General features: G+C 40.5%; 1 protein-coding gene and 1 long non-coding RNA gene across 5 annotated transcripts in view; one reads left to right on the top strand and one right to left on the bottom strand.

Moving 5' to 3' along the window:
- Positions 1-1,776, bottom strand: part of pycr3 (pyrroline-5-carboxylate reductase 3) — a 38,219-nt gene extending 36,443 nt beyond the window's left edge. For 2 of the 4 annotated variants that reach the window (XM_061825297.1, XM_061825300.1), the window contains exon 1: positions 1,621-1,776. In XM_061825297.1, the coding sequence (XP_061681281.1) occupies positions 1,621-1,776 (156 nt within the window). Of the gene's footprint in view, positions 1-633; positions 777-1,207; positions 1,434-1,620 lie in introns of those variants that run through there. The other 2 variants (XM_061825299.1, XM_061825298.1) reach the window with 2 other exon arrangements.
- On the top strand, positions 1,750-20,144 carry LOC133503580 (uncharacterized). Its single transcript, XR_009795767.1, has 2 exons — positions 1,750-1,886; positions 19,864-20,144. It is a non-coding gene; the product is annotated as an uncharacterized LOC133503580 (long non-coding RNA).
- Positions 20,145-20,913: the final 769 nt, after the last annotated feature.

Genomic DNA, 20,913 nt, shown 5'->3' with positions numbered 1-20,913 from the left:
CCATTTCATGACACTTGACCTTTAATGTTCTTCTGACAAAAAAATAATTCTTAGTTTTTTACTATGTTATGATGATAGTGCTTCACAGCGTATTTTGGGAAAAGTTAACATGTCACGGAAATTGGGCCCTCGGTAATATGCAAGGTTTCTTGGTAGTCATGGTTGTGTTTGTTGTCATTCCTTTGCACTTAGCCTTTTTTGGCTTACTAAGTCGAATTAAAAATAGTTGATGTTCCCAGAACTGAAAAAATGTCAAGCTCACACGACCAGTTTTAATTCTACATGACAAACTTTGAGAAATCTCCCGTCATAATCCAACGTGTAAACCATGTCCTCCACACGTTTTGGGAATACCAAGATGGCGGCCAATGGCGTCAATCAATCGGCATACCACTCGATGTGTATGGGCTATCCAGTCTTTTTTATTATTTTATTTATTTTTTTTTTTTAAGATCAGTGGTCGTCCCCACCACAGACATGTCACTGCACAGATACGATACGCTAAACTCGGAGAGTCAAAGTCCTCAGCGCATTCCACGTGGAGAGAAATAAAACCAAAAGACCACGGATGGCGGACACACTGCTGCAAAGTACATCATACAATTACAAGAACTTAAGGGAACTGGGACTCACCTTTCCAAGATAACCACATATCATGTATTTGGGACTTAATTCTTGTGTTAAAAAATATCGGAATTACTACACTTGGCGGTGTCCCCCCAAAATAAATTAACACCCAAAAAAAAAAAAAAAACCACGCACACACACTACATTGATAGACACACCGACCGTTTCAACATGGCTACCACGTACGCACGTCTCATAACATGGGTACAACACGAGGCTAACATGTCGAATTTTCATATCTATGTGGTTATTTTAACAGTTTCATTGAAAAACACACAACGTACAAATTCAATCGTCAGGCGATGAAATGCAAACACAGGCAAAAATTGAAGACACATTATATAGTGCACGTAAAGTTTAACTCGAGATCTGTGGTTGTTGCATTGACAGTACGTGTTAACTGGATGGTCAAATAATAAAGTACTACAGAGTGACAACCCGTGATGTGAAGCGAAGCACTGTACAATGTAGCCAAACGCTCATCTCCTTGTTTTGCTTGATATTTTCATTTCGAATTGAGGGTGACTCCAGCACTGTAACGTTTAGATTGAAATTATGATTCTTGATTAAGTCAACTCACCATATGGTTTCCAAACAATAAGGTTCGTGCGACCCGGTAAGCGAGGATGCTTTGATTTAAACCTCACACCTGGGGCAGTGCACAAAATGGGCGCTGCATCTATTTACGCATTCATCCAAATAATTATTATTTTTTTTTTCTCGTCAAGTCAGCCATCCCCTCTAATTTTGTTCATCCTACAGGCCTTTACGGTAATAACCGCCAACGAGCAGAGAAAAGTAGTTTCAAAATAAAAGCTAAAGAGACCAACACGGAGGTGAACACTTCGGATTTGAAATAATTATATGAGATCTCTGTTGCGACGCAACCAGTTAGCTTCTGAGAGAAAGTGCTGTCCCAAAGTTGCAACCAACAAGGTTAACTTGAATCTTGAGATGCATTCATAAAATAAAATTTATATGAAATCTACATACATGGGCGGCATGGTGAAGCAGCTGTGGATTGTTGGCCTCACAGTTCTGAGGATCGGGGTTCATATCCGGGCCCACTTGTGTGAGTTTGTATGTTCTCCCTGTGCCTCCGTGGGTTTTTGCCGGGCACTCCGGTTTCCTCCCATACCCCCAAAACATATAGCATTAATTGGACACTCTAAATTGCCCCTAGGTGTGATTGTGAGTGTGACTGTTGTCTACAATGATGCAGAATAAAAACTGGACCGCGTAAAGGCCCCTTTCATGTGGTAAGCCGCCTTCAACTTTCGGTCAGGGCAAAACATTGCTTTGGGTACGTTAGGTTTAGTTTGATTGTTGCGCTGTTGGCTGTCAAAACCGTGCAGATGGTTCCAAAGAAATTACTTTTCACTGCTAAGTGTGTTTCAGTTGAACCTTCATTTGGCCGTAGGCTTGAACTTGAAGCTTAAAGGTCCACAGAAAAACATAACGCACGTAAAACATTATTTTCAGTATGCTTTTAATTTAAAAAAAAAAAAAAAAAAAACTCAGCCGGAATGGACTTGTCTGTTTTTTTCACCACACTTCGGGATGTTGTCGTATATGGATTTTTGTATCTCCCGCCATGAAAATCCTCTGAGGCATTTTTGATGCAGAACAAGGAAGTGATGTCTTTTGCAGACGCCCACACTGGCGGAAGCGTATTACTGCCATACCAAAAAAAAAAAAAAAAGTCACGTGTAACGTTTCACATCATTATGTGAATCATTTCACATAATGATGTGAAACAATTCACTTGATTCATATGATTAGTTACACATTATGTGAAACGTTACACATCATTATGTGAAATGCGAACTTCCATAAGTTTCTTTGTTTTACCAGCAGGAAAGTTGCTGGTTTTTTTCTGCGTGTTAGCCAAAATACTGGCTCGTTGTATTGCTGGATTTTGCTCGAACACTTGGGAGGATGGATTGACTCTTCACACTTTTCCAAAACACCCGGTTCATTGTGAAAAATTTATTACACAGGTGCAAAAAACGAGAGCTTTATGGGTTTTCAATGACAGGTATTTGTGTATCGAGCTATTAAAATAATTGTGGAGGACTAATTTGTCTCACAGTTTATAGCAAATGTTACGTGTGAATTTTTAATAAATCCCCTTGGTCAAACCGGCAAAATATAACAAAGCACTTGTGTTGCGTTTGAGACATTTTAATCACGCACAATGCAATACAACACAAAAGAATAACAAAATATAAGTACAAAGACAGTTTAGTAGCATGTAAAACAAGTTAATTAGCTAACAAGACGTAGAGTTACCAAACTCAATTTTTCCAAAAGCAGCAATAATAAAAATGTCCGTCCACGTCCGATGACATAATCCTTCTCTCAGAACGTAACAAAAGAGCCGCATTTTAATAACTTCACAAAGTACGTAAATCAGGTGTGCTAAATATTGTCGATTTCTGCAGCCCGGATCTGTTGTCGTTTGCCGGCGCCCACAGCGTTGCTGACGTTCGCCGCTGGCCATGGCGTTGTCCTCAACTTTGCGTATTAATGACATGCTCTCCGCTGTTTTTTTTTTCCATATAGACATTGAAGTAAATAACATTATATGTAGTTTTCATAATATCTATTTTAAAATGTATATATGGCTGTCAATGGACCTTTAAGTAACATTACTTATCCTGATATTTATGAATTACTAATTATTATCAGCCCCAGCTTTATTTTTAGCCCCAGTGTAACTAGTAACAGTTATTGGATAGGGCTAATATATTAATGTATCCAACATTGCTACAGAAACCTACAGAAATTATATCTTGACAACTTTTTATATTACTACAGAATACCATCAGATAAGCATCGTAGGCAATTATGAGTGCAAGCCATCAACCCTATTGATGGATTGACAAAGAAGCAATGGGTGCCGTCAAGATATGTTGTTTGTTCTAAACACTTCAGGGAAGAGGACTTATATCTCTCCAAGCACAGGCATTTGAAGCTGCTCAAGAAGGCTGCGATGCCATGTTTTTTCTTGGAAGCAAGAGTAGGAACCTTTAAGGAGCCATTAATTAATTTGCACACAAATTGAGGGTTTTCTAAGATTAGATGTTTTTTTTTTAAATTTTGTATACAGGTACAGTATATTGTGCTAGATTTCAAGCTTACCATAGACTCATATAAGGTAGGTATTTTAGAGTGTGTTTTTATATTCTGAAGAACCAGTGCAGGCCAGCTTGTCACAGAATGTGTACTTCATCTTTGGAATCCATGAAAGAGCAACCAGCCCCAGCAGACGTCGGTGCTTGTGTGGAGGTTGTAACTTCAGAGCACAGTTACGTCTTCCAGCCTGATACCCTCAAGTAGAAGTACAATGACACCCTCCATAAGCTACAGGAGATGTAGATTGATCTCCACAACATAAAGCATCGGGAGATTTGTGCCGAGCTGGCAGAGCAGAAGAAGCTGTCTGATGATAATCTCCAGATGCTGGAGGTCTACAGAGGTATTATTTCCCTAAAAAGTGATAGGTATAATAGAATTTTGAAAAATAAAAGATACTTCTTTTAGGATTTTTTCCAATGTTTAACTGTATTGCTTTTATAATCAAAACAGACCTACTGCATTATGGTTTGCTTTATTGTCTATTTATATTCTCTTCAAATTCTACACATCCCTGTGAAGTTGTTCAAGAGACCTGCTCACGAGTATTCTGAAGATCAGAAGCAGTGAGCAACAACTTTACATTTTTACAGCTCAAAGGCCTATCAGTTTCTGTGAGAGAAACTTCATCGACCACACCCTGCCACTATTCGACAGTATGTTTATTGTATCCGTAAGTGTACATTGCAGCCTCGTTGTATGTACACTTCAGTTAAGTAGTAGATGTTTGGCTTGCCCAAATGAGGGAGCTGGTTCCGAGACCTCATGTTGGATAATACAATCAGCGCTGAGTCCCTTCCAGTTTGCGGTAATAATAGATAGACTGACAGATGAGGTTAGACTGGAATCCCCTTGGACTATGATGTTCGCAGATGATATTGTGATCTTCAGTGAAAGCAGGGAGGAAGCGAAGGAACAATTAGAAAGATGGAGGCATGCACTGGAAAGGTGCGGAATGAAGATTAGCCAGAGTCAAATAGAAACCACTATATGTGCATGAATGTGAGGGGTGGAGGAGGAGGAGTGAAGCTCCAGGGAGAAGAGATAGTGAGGGTGGATGACTTCAAATACTTGGGGTCAACAATACAGAGCAATGGGGAAACTTACATGATTTGGACATGGTCAGAGACGAGAGAATGATTATATTGGTAGAAGGGTGCTGAGGATGGAGCTGCCAGGCAAAAGAGCGAGAGGAAGACCAAATAAAAGGTTGATGGATGTTGTGAGGGAGGCCATGAGGACAGTGGGTGTTAGAGAAGAAGATGCACAAGATAGGTTTAGTGGAGCAGTGGGTGCAGGAAACGGTCTCTCAGTATGACACTCGAATGAAGTCCAACCTTTAGAAGAATTTAATAACATTCAAATGTTCATGAATGCCAATGGAAGAGCTTGCAACCAATTGAGTGTGGATGATGCTAAAGCCTGAGCTATATTTTCCTTAATGTTCCTGTTCATACGCTCAACCTGACCTTGCGATTGTAGATGATACACAGACCCAAAATTATGTTTCACAGGCTGGAGATGTTTGTTTTTGAAATGAGTTCCATTGTCTGACATAATTTTTCTAGGAAACCCGTGCGTTGGAATGTGGTGATTAACCAAATGTTTTACCACTATGCTTGCTGTTTCAGATTTGCAGGGATGTGCTTCTGGCCATCCTGAAAAGGAATCTACTATAACCAGCAAATACCAGTAACTTGACACTGTTTTAATCATGTCAGTGAAATCCATTGAAATCACCTGACCAGGGGTGTCCATCTCCAGATCGTGTACTCCCTGCGGTGGTTTTGTTGTAGGCATACTGTTATACCGACTACAAACGCTCCAGTCCTGCAGTTCACCTTTAACAATTTGTCTCATAAAAGGATGCCACCAGGAGTGGAGTTGTCTCAGTGTTTCATCCACACCTACATGACATGTTCCATGGGTTTCAGAAATTACATTCAATTGTGTCTGAGATGGAATGCATTTACCCTCTTCTCTTCTGGACTTGCCTTTTCCTGCCACAACTTAACTGTTTCTACTGTCACCTCCTGTTGATTGTCACATTCAGACTCACTTACATTTACTTGGAGTGTACACTGCAACCTTTTTTGCTGATTGATATGCTTATTCGTTTCCTGCCGATACAAAATCATTAGTTCGAGAGGAACCTTTGTATTTTATTACTGCCACCACTGTTGGGAGCAGGAATGCATCTCACAATTTGAGAATGTCGTACTGATGTTTAATGGGTGTACCAGTTGCAGTTTGGAAATAGTTTCGCTGCTGTTCTTTTAATGCAACATGAACGGTCATGTGTGCATATGCCGAATCTGTGTAAATGTTTACTGAGAGCTGCTGTCAATGCCAAAATTTCCGCTCTTTGTGCTGAATGGGAACCTGAAATTCTTACTGCTTGGACTTCTTCAAAACTTGTTTCTGTGGGTTGGGTTACTGCAAATCCAGATTGTAGGCCATCGTTGCCCTTGAAGCAACATCCGTCTGTGAAAAGAGTCACGTCTGGGTTGTCAAGGGTTGTCTCATAGAGTTCAGTGCGAAGTGAGTCTTCTTCCGTTATTCTTTGTACACAACAATGTAGTTCTCCTTCGAGCAGACCTGCAGCCATGTTTACTCCTTCATGAGTAAAAAGAATATGTGGTTGTGTTAAAATCGCCTCAATTTTCCTCTGTCTTCCTCCGGTTATGGTGAAAGCTTGAATTGTGACGTACTGGACTGTACTGTGTGATGTTCGCACAGTCAGCGGGTGATGGAGAACAATGTGATGTCTTTGCTCGTATTTGTAACCAGGAAGTGTTGTGTTCTCGAGCCAACAAAGCGGGTATAACAATGAGTCGATGCTCTGTGCTATTACTACTCCCGCCATTGAGCAAAGCAAACAAAAATAACAATGTACAATGTTCGACGTGTTGGGAGGGATGTGATGCTGACGACGAACAATAACAGTCCCATGAAATGGGACGTGGAGATTTGATGCTTTTCTGAGGAGTTGGTTTCAATGTAGAGAATATACAGCAGGCGTGACCAGACTTTTTTTTTTCTTCCCCAAGTTGTACTTTTCAAGCACCCAGCTTCTCGTGTTCGACTGTGGTGGGGATGGCGGGAGGGGAGACAGAGGGGTTTGCATGCGCGCATCGTCGTAAATAGTAAAAAGGAAGGGTTGTGTGCTTACATGTATATATCCATCCATCCATTTTCTTAGCTGCACGATAGTCGCAGGAATGCTGGAGCATATCCCAGCTGTCACCGGGCAGGAGGCAAGTTTACACACGCGCAGACACGGGAAAAACATGCAAACTCCACACACGGAAGTCTGGGATTGAACAGCTGCACCACTGAGCCCTCTCATAAAATATGTTGTTGCTTATACAGTTTTAGCACGAAAGGCTATAACTAAGCAGCTAATAACCAGTAATGATTAGATGCGTGCAAATGCGTTAATGAGCCTCAATTGTGACAGCAACAACTTTATCCTGTCACGTTAACACCATGGCAGGTTAAAGAAGGAGAAATTTGGGTGCGTTTTTTCAGTTTTGTTGCACATCTTGCATCTCGGCATCTTGGCTTAGCTAGAACGAATGGTCTGTAATGCTAAGCACCAGCGACGTCAGGGGCGGAGTCGGATCTGAGGTTACGGACCCAAGGTGACCAGAGTCCAAAAGTGCTCAGCTTTGAGCCAACCACTGGAATCAATATCCACTCTTGCCCAATAGATGTCGGCAGTGACGTATGCCACAGGGCGTTGTTCAACAAGCGGAAACTGGGAGGTGGGACCGGAGGCAGAGGCGGCAGAGTAGCAGTAGGTGTTACCATCTGGAAATTCCAGGATAAGTTGTTCTTTCTCATTCTCTCGTTCTTTTTCAGGCAACCCTCCAACACACACATCACATGCATTCCTCACTTGTTCACTTAGCACCACTTGTTCAGAATGGTTTGTTATTTGCCGCAAATCGAACCATTCACTTTCCCTATTAAACTCTCCCTGCATTTTGGTTTAAATTGTTTTTTCTTTTTATTTTCTCAAAATAAACTCGATACCACTCCCAAAAAAAGTACTTGAACCTTGATTTAGCAAAAGCACTCAAATCTTTTTTTCCCCCCCAAAGTACTCTTAAAATAATCTTATTTTATTTGAGGATTTCTAGTTTCTAGGATTCTTGAAAGAACGAAACAACCTCTCCTAAAGTAAAATTACAATTGCAGATTTCACTGTTCATCCGGGTTATTCTTCTCAACTTATATTTATAATGTACACTTCGTCCTTTGATTTCAAATGAGGAATTCAAGTCTCTAGGATTCTCCGAAAAGAATGAGACAACCTCCCGGTTCAGAAAGTTTTGGACTGGCTTCAACCAACACGTCTGTCTCCCAGTCATGGGATTTACAACCTTTTTGTGTCGGCACAACCTCCGAACACTTCTAAACCCTTTTTAGAGTGGTACGCCCACGCACTCCACGGCTTCTCAACCATTTAGGTCGGACACAACGGTTTCCCACCAGGGCCTTGAACCCAGGACAATACCACCCACAATTTCCCCTACTGTTCAACCAGCCAGAAACTACAATTTCACACTGTCACAAATTCAAACGTGACACGGGCCTCAACACCAGTTAACAAACAGAAGATCACTTTTGGAGGATAAATGTCCTTTCACCTTGTCAATTGTTGGCCGATGCCCTTGTCTGTCAACCAACACCTCAGTCCGAAATCACGTCGAGGTCACCAATTGTTGTAGGACGCTTTTTCCTCAGGATGTTTGTTTAATTTTGGATAGTGAGAATGTTGATTATCCAAATACAGGCTGGAGATGATGAACAGTTTCTTCAAAGCTTTTACTTACAGAATATTCCGGGCACAAATGAGTTACAGACAATGGCTGTAGCAGATCACAGGTGCCAAGATACGGAGGACTTACAGCATTCTCATACTTTCAGAAGGTTCTGCATCAGAAAAGCATGAAAGGAAAATAAATAATATAATAATAAACAATGAGAGCTTTGTAGAGTTTGTGAGGGAAAAGGAAACTTTGTTTTATAGGTGGTGTAGTTCAAAGAGGATTTCAGATTGGCAGAGTTTGAGGCAGTTAGTTTTGATGGAGGAATTTAAGCAGTGTGTTCATTCCAATCTCAGGAGTTATTTGGATGAACAAAATGTAAAACCTTACATGATGCAGCGGTGCTACCAGATAATTATTTGTTGACTCATAGGAGTTCTTTTCAATCTCCTGGCAATTCCAAGTTTTTTCGCCGAAAGACTGTTTCTAATACAGAGTCAAGTGATGGTAAATGTTGAGTTTAAACCCAACCGCTGGACAAATTATGCAAATGAAGGGACAAGTGAGGTCTTCAATTAGGCTCTAATGGAGAAACGAGTTTGACTGACCAGCTGCAAAACCAACACCCGTTCTAAGTCAGTCTTACCACTGTCCCCCTTTTTATTAGTTTCTCAAAACAAAGGATCACAAGGTAACAAAACAGAGAAAAAGATGGCAGTACCAACATAAAGACGAATACTAAGATAAACATTTATAACAATGGTCTTTGAGGAGTATCTGCTCTGAAGTCAGCAAGGGGGTGCATCTGTTGATGATGTTTAAGAGTATCTGCTTTGAAGTCAGGAAGGTTTGCATCACCCCCCCAGATGTGGCTGGGTCACACTTCGGGTCACACTTCAGGTCACACAGGCAGTCGCAAAGAGAATAATTCGGGCAAGGATGATATAAACAAATGCAAAGGTGTGTACTGTGGCAAATGCATATTAACTATTTGCTGAGGTCATAAATTTACCTTTACAACCCACCATCTAGATAAGGTGTTTGCTGTTATCTGTCAAGGCTCATGTTGTATTTGATACTAAAACTGTTTATTTCAACAATGATCAGTTTAAAATCCATCTCACATATTATTAAACTCAACACATAATTTGAAAACACAGATTCTGAAATAACTTGTTAGGCCCAAAAATGACATCAGATTTTTTTTTTTTTTCTATGCAGCTTCCTTGAGTATTCTATCAGGAAAAGCCTTTCCCAATGAAATCATATATATATATTTTTATGCATGAGCTAAGCATTTGCATACAGTAAGTTTTTTTTGGGCAGTTGTATTGCATTTAGTAAATAAACTAACAATTTTGCATGTGTTACTTTGGCTGTGAATGAAATCATCCCCCTATTTGTTCCAGTACTGCGCAAAAACATGTAGTGTTGCAAATGCATATTCACTGTCTATACCATGCATTTTCTTAGATGAGCCATCTACAAATAACACTTCTCTTCTTTCTAAAAGCTGTTCTCTCAGGCCACTTCTGCTTTTGGCTCATATTTGTGCTAACTTTGACAATCATGTTTTGCTTCATCATCATGACGTGGTCAGAGGATGGAACAAGACTATGGTTGAAGTTGTTTCTTACAGCAATAGATGTCACAATAACTGCTCTTACACACTGGGGTAATGCACATGCTACGCTGAGTCTCTATGTTAGTGCAACGTAGGTCATAAAATGATCTTTACAATCTAGTATCTGCATAAAGGATTTGCTTTAATCTGACACAAGTTTATTCTTTATCTCACAGAAAGCTTTTTCTGATTCTTCTGTACATTTTAACAATGATGTCATTTTGAGATCTTCCTCATACATTAATTTGGACAAAGGTGCAGTTATTGTTGCATAATTTGTTTGTGGTTTTGGTGCATTAAGTACAACTACAGGTATTTTTTTTCCAATCATCTAAAATTGTTCTACCTGCGCTAAGGTTGTGTCCTAAGTTCTTAACTTGTTATATACAAATTTGTCATTTATTTTCACTCACTTTATGCCCTTTTTCAACCAAATGTTTTAATTATGCTACTTATCCTCAGTGATCGTTAAGTCTCATTTTTGCTGAGAATGCCCCTTGGTAATCCCCTCGTATCCTTCATCTTAATAAAAGGTATCTGTAGACTTCTGTTTCTCTTATTATTTTCATCTTTTTTTATTTTGCTTATTTTTCTCTTTTTAGTACGCAGGATGTGATTTACATACTCCTCCAATGTGCCTGTGGACAGGCCGATGTAATGTTTGTTAACTTAGCTGCGAATTGCATCTTTTGAACCTGGAGAGCACCCTTCAACTGCTGTTGAAGAGGTCCATTTGCATCTTTATCTTCCTCCCACCCACTGTTAGTCTTGAATACAGTTGTCATTTACACTCTGTATTCCTCAAAAGGCTCATCATTTTGTTTTACTCTTTTTGTTTAATTTGCTCTATGTCTAAAATGCTTGGTTGCGCTCTAAATTTTCAAATTTACTGCAGATTGATTTTTATCGGCTTTGTGTGAAGTAATAACTTCCACACCATTTTTAACATAATTCTTAGTTCAAGTCTTATACACTAAAATAGTCGAGTCAGCGCCATTTCAAGTCAGTCCCGTCTGATCTAGTCATTCTGTGTGGTGTTGTCTCATAATGAAGGTAGTAGTAAGTCCATGTTTTTTTTTTTTTCTTGACTACCTCTTGTCTTTTTGTGTCTGGTGTCCTTTACACTGGTCCTGACTCATCATCTTCCTTTCTATGGAACAATAGATCTTTCTGCCCAACTGTTTGTTCTTCCTGTCTACTTTCTTGAGCTTTCTTTTTTTGACTCCTTCTTAACATTTTGTTATCTCACTGTTCTGTTCTACTACATGGCTCAAGTCTCTCCCGTGGACAAAGCGAGTGTTTGCAAGGGCAGCAACCCCTGCTCCACATGCTGAGAGAGATATTTGTCATTTATATTTTGCTAGTATTCTCTCTGCCCTAGACACTTTTCTTCCAATTCAAATGATCAGTTTTCTTTTCCCCCATCAAATTTAATCCCTTTAACACATTATGTGTTAGGGAACCCTTTTTAATCTATTTGCTAAATTCAGGAGCACAGTGAACCAATAACAATACTACTTTTAAATATCTCTCTCTCTCTATTTATTTTCCTTTTGTGATCACAATTGGGTATTGTCATCATGCTATTATTCCCCATTTGGAGAATTTGGAGCCAACCTAATGTGTACTAAGGTCGGCTTTTGTATTAGACAGGGTGACTGTTAAATATTCTCGCTTCGTATTTCTCAAGCTTCTACCCAGCAGGGTGGAGAAATCTTGCCAGTGCGGAATTTAAGTGCGCCACTCGAGTCCCCCCTCGCCTATTTGCACGGAATTTGTTGGACTCCGCCGTCCATCACAGCTTGCCATTGACTAGTATCAACAAGCCTTCTCCTACACAGTGCCTTTGCGCAGATTTCATGTACACAGTGGCTTCGTGTAGAGTGCGACAGTGACTTCGCGCAGATTTTATGATTTTTTAAACAAAGGGTCACAAGATAACAAAACAAATGGAGGAACAGATTGCAGTACCAACACAAAGACAAAAGATAAACATTTATAACAATGGTGTTTGAGGAGTATCTGCTCTGAAGTCATCAAGAGGGTGCATCACCCCCCAAGATGTGGCTGGGTCACACTTCAGGTCACACAACCACTCGCAAAGAGAATGATTCGGGCAAGGATCATATAAACAAATGCATGATAAAATAATAAATCTAACAGTAAGGCAGATTAAAATTTAAATTCTCAGATTCAAGAATCTGTCTGTGCCTTTTGTAAGAAGCCCGGTCACTTTCTGTTTGCAAAAAGCTCAAATACAAAAATCAGTCCACTATTTCTCCAAATGCCTGTGCACTTATCACACCTCAGCCTTCCTTGCCAGGTGGTTCTGAGGACAGTTTTGTTTCCGACAATGAACTTTCAGATTCTTAAGTTCCGGTGAAGTTTTTGCCTTTTAATCACAATGGTTCGGTTTCACTTATGGGAGATAATTCTACCCCAAGGCTCGTTACTATTCTGGAGCTCTGCATTCTCTGATTTTGAAGGATGTTTTCTAATTTTCTGCAGAGCCTTCACCTAACTCAGATATTGTTATTAAGGGTATAAGTGGCTGTTCTCTTGCTCCTATGCATATCGTGAATTTGAGTTCAGATTTGATTTCTGACACCATCGAGATTGGTGTTCTTGACTCTCTTCCAGTTCAGCGTGTTGATTTTTTGATCAGCAACGACCTTATGGGGGCTCAAGTTGGCGCTGATCCTATTGTCACTGTTTCTCCAGAGTGTTTGCCCAATACAGAGCAATTAGAGTATGATATCCTGGGTATTTTTCCATCTTATGCAGTGACTCTTTTGATGTCAAAAGACATTTTTTCCAAGACTTCTTTGCCTCATGATTCTATTTGTGATTTATCAGATATATTCATGGTTCATTCTGTAGCCTCAGAGGCTGATGACTTATCTAGAAACTCCTCAGGTCCTACTGATAAATCTGAAAATATGTTATAGAAAAAAAAACAAGTCAGTTGTATTGCAACAACACTCTCCTCCCCAGTTACTGATTGTACAGTTGATGATGATGCAAGCGTCAATGACAATGTTGATGATGTTGTTAGCAATGTGAAGTTTGACGATGTGACTAATCATGCTTCACCAAAGTTGTTCAATTCTGATGTGTTAGCTCAGCTTGATGAGAAAGTGACACATTTGTCAACTGACCAGGAAGCTGAAATTTCACATTTGCTCGTCGAGTTTTCTGACCCGTTTCCAGATGTGCCTGGTCGGACATGCCTAATTAGTCATGGTATAGATGTGGGTGATGCCGTGCCTGTGAAACTACACCCATATCAAATGAATCCTACGAAGAGTGAGATTCTGCGGAAGGAGGTGCAGTACACGCTGGACAATGACATTATAGAACCCAATGACAGTCCATGGAGTTCACCAAGTGTACTTGTGCATAAGAGTGGTGGTGGTGGTTGGCGCTGCTGCGCTAAGACGAAAAATGTCAATGCACTGTCACGAACTGACTCCTACCCTCTGCCAAGAGCCGATGACTCCATTGATCACGTCAGTCAAGCTATGTACGTGAGTAAGTTTGACCCTCTGAAGGGCTTCTGGCAGGTTCCGCTCATGGACTGTGTGTTGGATTAATTGGATATAAAGTTCTCATATTTGGGTTCTTGGTTTTTAATGCTTCATTGCTTATGTGATGTAATCGAGAGGTCCATTGGGTGCCATGGAAACTTTGCTATGATATACTTAAACAAATGTGATGCAATCAAGTTACATTGGGTGCCGTGGAAACACCAGACAGATGCGGAAGACAACAAAGACTGACGATCTCAAGAGGATGGTGAAGACATCGCAAAGACTCACATGGACTATTTTTGTCATGGTTGGTTTGTCACATTTGCTTTGTTGTGATACAAACCACGCTAAGGAATAAAAAAATGAAGACGTGGAGATGTGATTAGAACGGATTGGAGATTCTGAAAGAGGCACATCCTACGTTCTCCTTGCGAGCCAGAAGTTCCTCTTGCCTTCCTTCCTTGAAAATTCTACTTTAAATGTCCTAGGCTGCTTAAATCTGACACTGTGCTAAGAAGATTGTGGCATTCGCTACACCCGACGGACTGTATTAGTACAAAGTGATGCCGTTCGGTGTGATGAATGCCCCAGCAACGTTCCAACGGCTCGTCAACAACGTGACATCGGGTCTGGAAGGTGTCAAAGCCGACATGGATGATGTCATCATTTACATCATGGAAAAGAGGATGCAGGAGTTCTTCGAGAGACTGTTGGCAGAGAAACTGACTGTCCATCTTGCAAAGTGCGAGTTTGGAAAGGCCCAGGTTAAATTATTGGGGCATGGTGTAGGGGATGGCCGGGTACAACCAGGTGGTACTTAGGTGGAGGCTATTGCATGCACTGATGCACTCTCCAGGGTGTAAATTTGTGTCTGATGTTTGATACTTCTGTTGTATTTTTGTGTTTTCGTCTGTGTATCTTTTGTTTTAACATGTTTTAAGTGTTACTTAATTATATTACAACAGAAAGTTTCTCTGTAACTTTCTTTTCCTTAAGGGGGAGAGAGTTACGTGTGTATTTTTATTCTCTGTTCTCTTTATTTTCCTTTTATGCTTTTAAGTTGCTATAATGCAGATCGTAATGACACTGTTTCCTTTCATACTTTTAAGTCCTTATGATGTGACGTGGTTTCCTCTAATGCTCTTGGGTCTGAACTGTTTCAAGTATTACCCATATAAGGATGAGAAAGGTGGACAACATGGCTTCTTGTTACGTGTCTTTTATATCCCCTTTCCCTTTTAAAAATATATATATATTTTCTTTTTTTATTTCAATGCTCTATTTTTAAAGATAAGTCAGTCAATATCTCCTTCCTGTCTTCCTTACCTTCTCTACACTTCTACCTCCCTCACTATCAAAAAGACAGTACAGTTAACAGTTCATTTGCAAGCCTGTATATTATTGACTCAAAATATAAAGCATTTATTATTTGTTGTTTTCACTGGTAATGTATTTTTTCTTCTGTTGGAAGAACTGCAGCAAGTTCCTCATTTGTGGGATACCCACATTATCCGCAACAGCAAAAATGCAGTAGCTCCAAGTGGACGTCCAATGTTGTTGTACACCATCTCTCATCTCTTTGGAGGGCAAGATAAATTACAACAGGTCACTCCCGAGCCACTGTAGGCTGGTAAACAAGAATGTCAACAGAGAGGACCATATCCTTGTGATGAGACTGTATTCAACTTGTGCTGCCTTATGACAGAAAATTTCAAAAAGGTCATTTAGCTGTATCTTTTCTTGAGAGCAGACATACCTGTTTGTGTGTGTTTTTTTTGTTCTTTCAGCTTTGCAGTTGTAGTCTCCTCATGGTCACTTTCATTATCCCCATTCCAAACACTCATCTTTTTCTTTATCTTTTCAAGTAGTGAATTTATATATGATTCTCTTCTTTTATAAGCACCTTTGTTTTCCAAACAAAGGTGTTTTGCGACTGACCGATCTCCATATGTTGGGATGCAGTCAGCCTGACTGCTGTCATTTATGAAGGCAATGACTGTGGCATCAATCTATTAAAACAGAAACAGAAGTAAGCACAATTAATCGACAATTAAATTATGTAGAGTGTTACCATAGTATAATGCAATTTTGTTGCAATCTGAAAATGTTACAAGTCAAATAAAATACTGTTTCCCGATGATGCAATTCCGTGACGATACTAGCCATAATTTGATGATTTTGATATGCTCATATTGCTATACTATTGTTATATTTTGCAGTACATTTCTATTTTATCTCATTTATTTTTCTTTCATTAACAGAGGAGTAACAATATCTGTTAGTATATCATTTGTATATGTACAAATACAAACAGACTACATGCATTATATGCTGATATTATACAATAATATGGGTCTTTAATTTATATAATACTGTCACACAAAATTCACTTCTGGATATGATACTGAATCAATTCCCCTCCCCCAACTGACCAATGAGTGGTCCTCCGTTTTTACCAAGGGACCCACATTTCCCTAATGTTGCAGTCTGGAATCCTACTTTTACAATATTTAATACGAAGAAAAAGGTATATTTAAAAATAACCGCCGATTACACGTTACATTTTTAAAGCATGACATTTCTTTCATACCGTAGTGATATTCCCAAGACGCTATTTCAAATGAGTTTGCCATCCCACCTAAAGCATATTGTAAGCCATGAGCTTCACTAACCAAATGTTGAGCTGCCTTGTATTTGTTATGATTGTAACTTAGAGCGTTAGAGTTAGTTAAGAGGATCTAAGAGATACGCTTCTCGCCAAATACAGTAGAATGTTCTGTCACTCAGTATACTCCTCTATTTAGTACCCAAAAACAAATACAAAAAACAAAAAAAATCACAATACAATTCCATTACCACAATGAGTTGTTTTCAAATGATGTCACCCGTTGTGCTGCCTCGGGCAAATAGCTAATGGCGGCCATTTTATTTCCTTGAGCTCATTACTCGTACATTGAGTAAAAGAACTTTTAATAAGATGCCTATTTGCGGTGCCGTGGGTTGCTCAAACAGGTCTGGGGTGAACAAAGATCTTAGTTATTACAAAACGCCTAAAATGATCACTAATCAAGGTGATGAAGCGCAAATTCTCAGTGAACACAGACAAAGGTTATGGAAAAATGTGATCTATCGTAAAGACATCATGATGGAGGAACAGTGGAATCGGACATTTGTCTGCTCAAGACACTTCGTAAATGGTTAGTTCAGTCTTATTTTTTATGGTTAGGTTGTTGTAGCCACCGAAAATTGGGGTCTTGATGGTATTTCGTAAGCTATTTGCCCACGACAGCACAACAGGTGACGTCACATGAAAAAAACCCATATTTAGGGACTTGGTTAAGTTTAGCTGTTAAAATCTCCTAGAATAATGAGTGGCAAATCTGGCTGTTTTTTTTCCCCAATCTCGTTTATCTTCTCGGGGAGCGTTATCAGCACAGCGGTCATGCTGGCTTGATTAGCTTGAGGTGGAATGTAAACACTAACTACAATAAAAGATGTGAACTCACGTGGGGAATAAAACAGCTTACAATTCAAAAACAGACTAAAAGCATGCTGCAGTGTGTGCTGAGCTCTGTAACGTCCGTGCACCATTCCTCGTTGAAATAAAAGCATATTCCACCGCCCTATCGTTTTCGTTTGTGTTAGCATACAGGTAAGTGCCCAGATGTATATTTTTTCATATCAAGGCAAACTCGATTTATTCAATTTTTTTTTTCAAAAAGTAAAACCTGTATTTTAGTTCACCACAAGCAAAGCGAAATGTTTATTGTTTAAAATTTGATGACAATGGCAGAAAGACAAAAGAATAAACAGATCCAGTATTTCACAAAATTCTCGAATCTTTCAAGTGACTAACAAAAAAGGATCTTAACTGGAATGTTAGCCTTCTGAAAAGAGTATCAATTAAGCTTGTCAGCTCGGCGACATGATCAGCAGGATGGAGGTTGAAGCTGGGGAGCGTGATAGCAGCATCGGGCATTCATCCACACAGCCAAATGTCCGTGAAGCACAGAGCCGCAGAACGTCCAAAGTTTTTGCAGGTTTTAATCAGAAGCTTAAGTTCATCAGTTTTATTGACTAGGGAGTATAGGTTGGCAAGATGGATCATCGGAAGCATTAGACGATGTCCCCGCTTTCCAAGGCGAACTTGTATCCCGTATCGCGAGCCTCTTCGTTGCGACAAGCAATTCTGGAAAAAGCTTCAGCGAATAGGCGAGAGTTGTTGAAAAAAGTCAAAAGACAAGTCAGAAGAAGACCCTCTGATGGTCAGCAAGTCCTCTCTTGTGTACTTGAGTCCCAAGACGCCCGTGAAACACAAAAACACAAACAGTAACAGGGAGAGCATTCCGGAGGCTGCCACACTGGTAGGCTTTAGGTAGGGAAGTTAAATGGTGGCGTACGGTGGTGTATGGATAATTAAGCACAAAATGTGATGTCAGTGAAAACAACCCATATCCTTGGTCAGAGCGTTTCTGATACATTCGTTTTACAACCTGGGATGCACGTAAAACAGCTCACTTTACAGGGGATTACGTGGACTGTTTACAACAGTTCCATTCCAAGTAAGGCGACGTAACCGGAACCACTCACACCCGGTAGGAAAGTACTTATAGTAAATATTTTGACTCAAAACACTTCTAGTCATGAAAATCAAACGATAAACAATAGTGTTATTGTGCCACGTTACGACGTAGTGAGTTTGTATGCAAACTAATTAATTGAGCGCTATTCGGCACTGTGGTAAACAGCGAACTCCATTCATTGTAGCTGACTACGAGTCCGCCACCCACTTTTGGTTCTTGACCCACCCACCAGTTGGGAAAAGATGCTCATGTTCTTGTTCTTGATCAGTACAAAGTCACTGGGTTTGATGTCATGCAAGGTTTTGTTTGCCTCCCTCAGTCGTGATGCATGAACCCGTTTCCTGACATCAGAGAGTAGGTTAGTCACATATGTGCAAAACCTGATCATGTGTTCCTTGCAAAGGTGTGTGTCCATTAGCAAGCCTGGAGGATGCAGTTGAACATTCAGATGGCCTGCAAATAGGATCTCAAGCGGGGACATATTGTGCTAGGGCGCACACGTATCCTCATTTTCATGAAGACAATTGGCAGACAACATTTACTCAATTTAGCTTTCAGAATCCAGTTTTCTTTTTCTACTGCACCGCCAGACTGAGGATGGCAATTCCAATGTGTTTTGAGGTCAAATTGTACACTAACCAAAAGCTGAATCATCACTTCATTTACAAAGTGTTTCCTGTTTTCAGAAGAGAGTTTTTCAGGAATTTCCGATATCACAATAATTTCAGTCAACAATGCTTTCGCCACTGTGGATGCCGATTGCATGCTTTGTGGGATTGAGAGTTGAGAGTGCTGATGAGGAAGACCCAACAACACTGTGTTTGTATTTGAGCTAACGTGCAGCAGACAAGTATGATGAGCATTGCTATTGCAAAATACAACTTACACATTGGGGAACATACAGAGTGAGTGGCGTGTACCCCACATAGTCACATGTAGCAAGTACAAACTGTACGTAGGCTGTGACCGCACGAAGGCACGCAGGAAGACCTAATGCACTGGATCAAGTTGACGAGAGAAATACCCCACTCGATGGAGATGGTTGCACTGACACTTGCTTGTCATAGTGGACGCCTTCTCTGGCTGGCCTGAGGCGTATCCCTGCAGATCTGAAACAGCAAGTACTGTGGTCAAACATCTAGTCAATCATTACATTCCTTCCCATGGGTTCCTGAAAAAGATAAGATCAGACAGTGGAATCAATTTCAAAAACAAAGAAAGAGCACTGGGATTAAAACATACATTCGGTTGTGTGTACCACCACCCAATCCCAAGGCCAAGGCGAACGCATGAACCGAAACAAAGAAAAATTAGCTAAGGCACTGGCCTCAGCCAAATTGAATTGGGTACAAGCACGTCCAATTGCCTTAATGAACGTTCGAATGTCTCGAAATTCATCAAAAAGGTGGAGTCCCTTTAAGTGCCATACCAACCGACCATTCCCAGTGACCTCAAGTCCTTTACCAGCACGATCACTTGAAGGGCCACCCGAGCTAAAACAAATAACATTTGAGTTTTCACGTCTCACCGAAACACAAACCGATGCTCCCTATGTGCTTAATGATTGTGTTTTTGTGTGGCTCAAGGTGCTGAAGCGGTGGTCTGAACCCAGGTGGAACGGTCCCTACAAGGTGGTGGAACGAACTTCATCCACTGTTCGATTGGAGGTAAAGGGGGACACGTGGTACCATCTTTCATCGACCCGCCCTACTTGTACCCCGACCGGAGAGCCTCTGGATCTGCCCGACTCCACCCCCACATCACCAGCCGTTCCTGCCCCAGTCCCTTGACTCCTGTCACCATCTCACCTCCACACACACTTACCCCAACATGCCACATTTCTTTAATAAAATGTACCCCACACTTTTCCCTTTTTGTTGCTTGCCATTGTCACACCCTCAACTGCAAAAGACAACTGCCCCACTCCTGTCAATCAACCTTTATTGATCTGTTAAGTTGTTGAGTTCTTTCAAACTCAAAAGGGGGATTCTAAAATTTTGCTATTGGGTTATCGTCATTGCTTTCATTACCAGATTGTACAAATTGGATATTTTTCCCAAATCTAATTTTTGTGTTTTTTTGTGTTGGACTCTGACGAGTCCAAAAGAGGGACTGAAAAGTTATGTTAGGACAGTAACCTGGTCTAATACCTGGTTCCGAGAACTGCCTTAAATTGAGTTGATTTTCAGCAGTCTTGTGTGACCAGCCAAAACGGAGTTGTTTTTTCTGCAGGCACCTGCTTTGAGTGTCCAACCAACATAGAGGTGGTTCTCAGCAGACTCAACTGCCTTAGCTGTCTAGTCACATCAGTTAGATCCTGTTTTGAGACTTGTCCGCCAACGGCAGCTTTCCAACATTGCCTATATAATCTTTGTTCTGCTTTCACACACACAAACACACACGCACACACACACACGCACACACACACACTTGGTGTCGGACCAAAACCTTTGTCTGTGTCACACTGTGTGTCACAGAGCGCTCTGGTCATTAAACTTCAAAGTGTTTGTCACATTTCACGCCTCTGGAGTCCAGATATTGACCGATCCTGGAATTGGACGAACACGTGGAAGGGCCCCAAAAGGACCTCCTTCAGAGATTTAACAATTATGGCAAAAAAAACGTCTTACCATGAA

This window comes from Syngnathoides biaculeatus, chromosome 7, assembly GCF_019802595.1.
Source record: "Syngnathoides biaculeatus isolate LvHL_M chromosome 7, ASM1980259v1, whole genome shotgun sequence".
NCBI lineage: Eukaryota > Metazoa > Chordata > Actinopteri > Syngnathiformes > Syngnathidae > Syngnathoides > Syngnathoides biaculeatus.
Note: the sequence above shows the minus strand (reverse complement) of the source record. Positions and strands in the feature narration are given on the sequence as shown.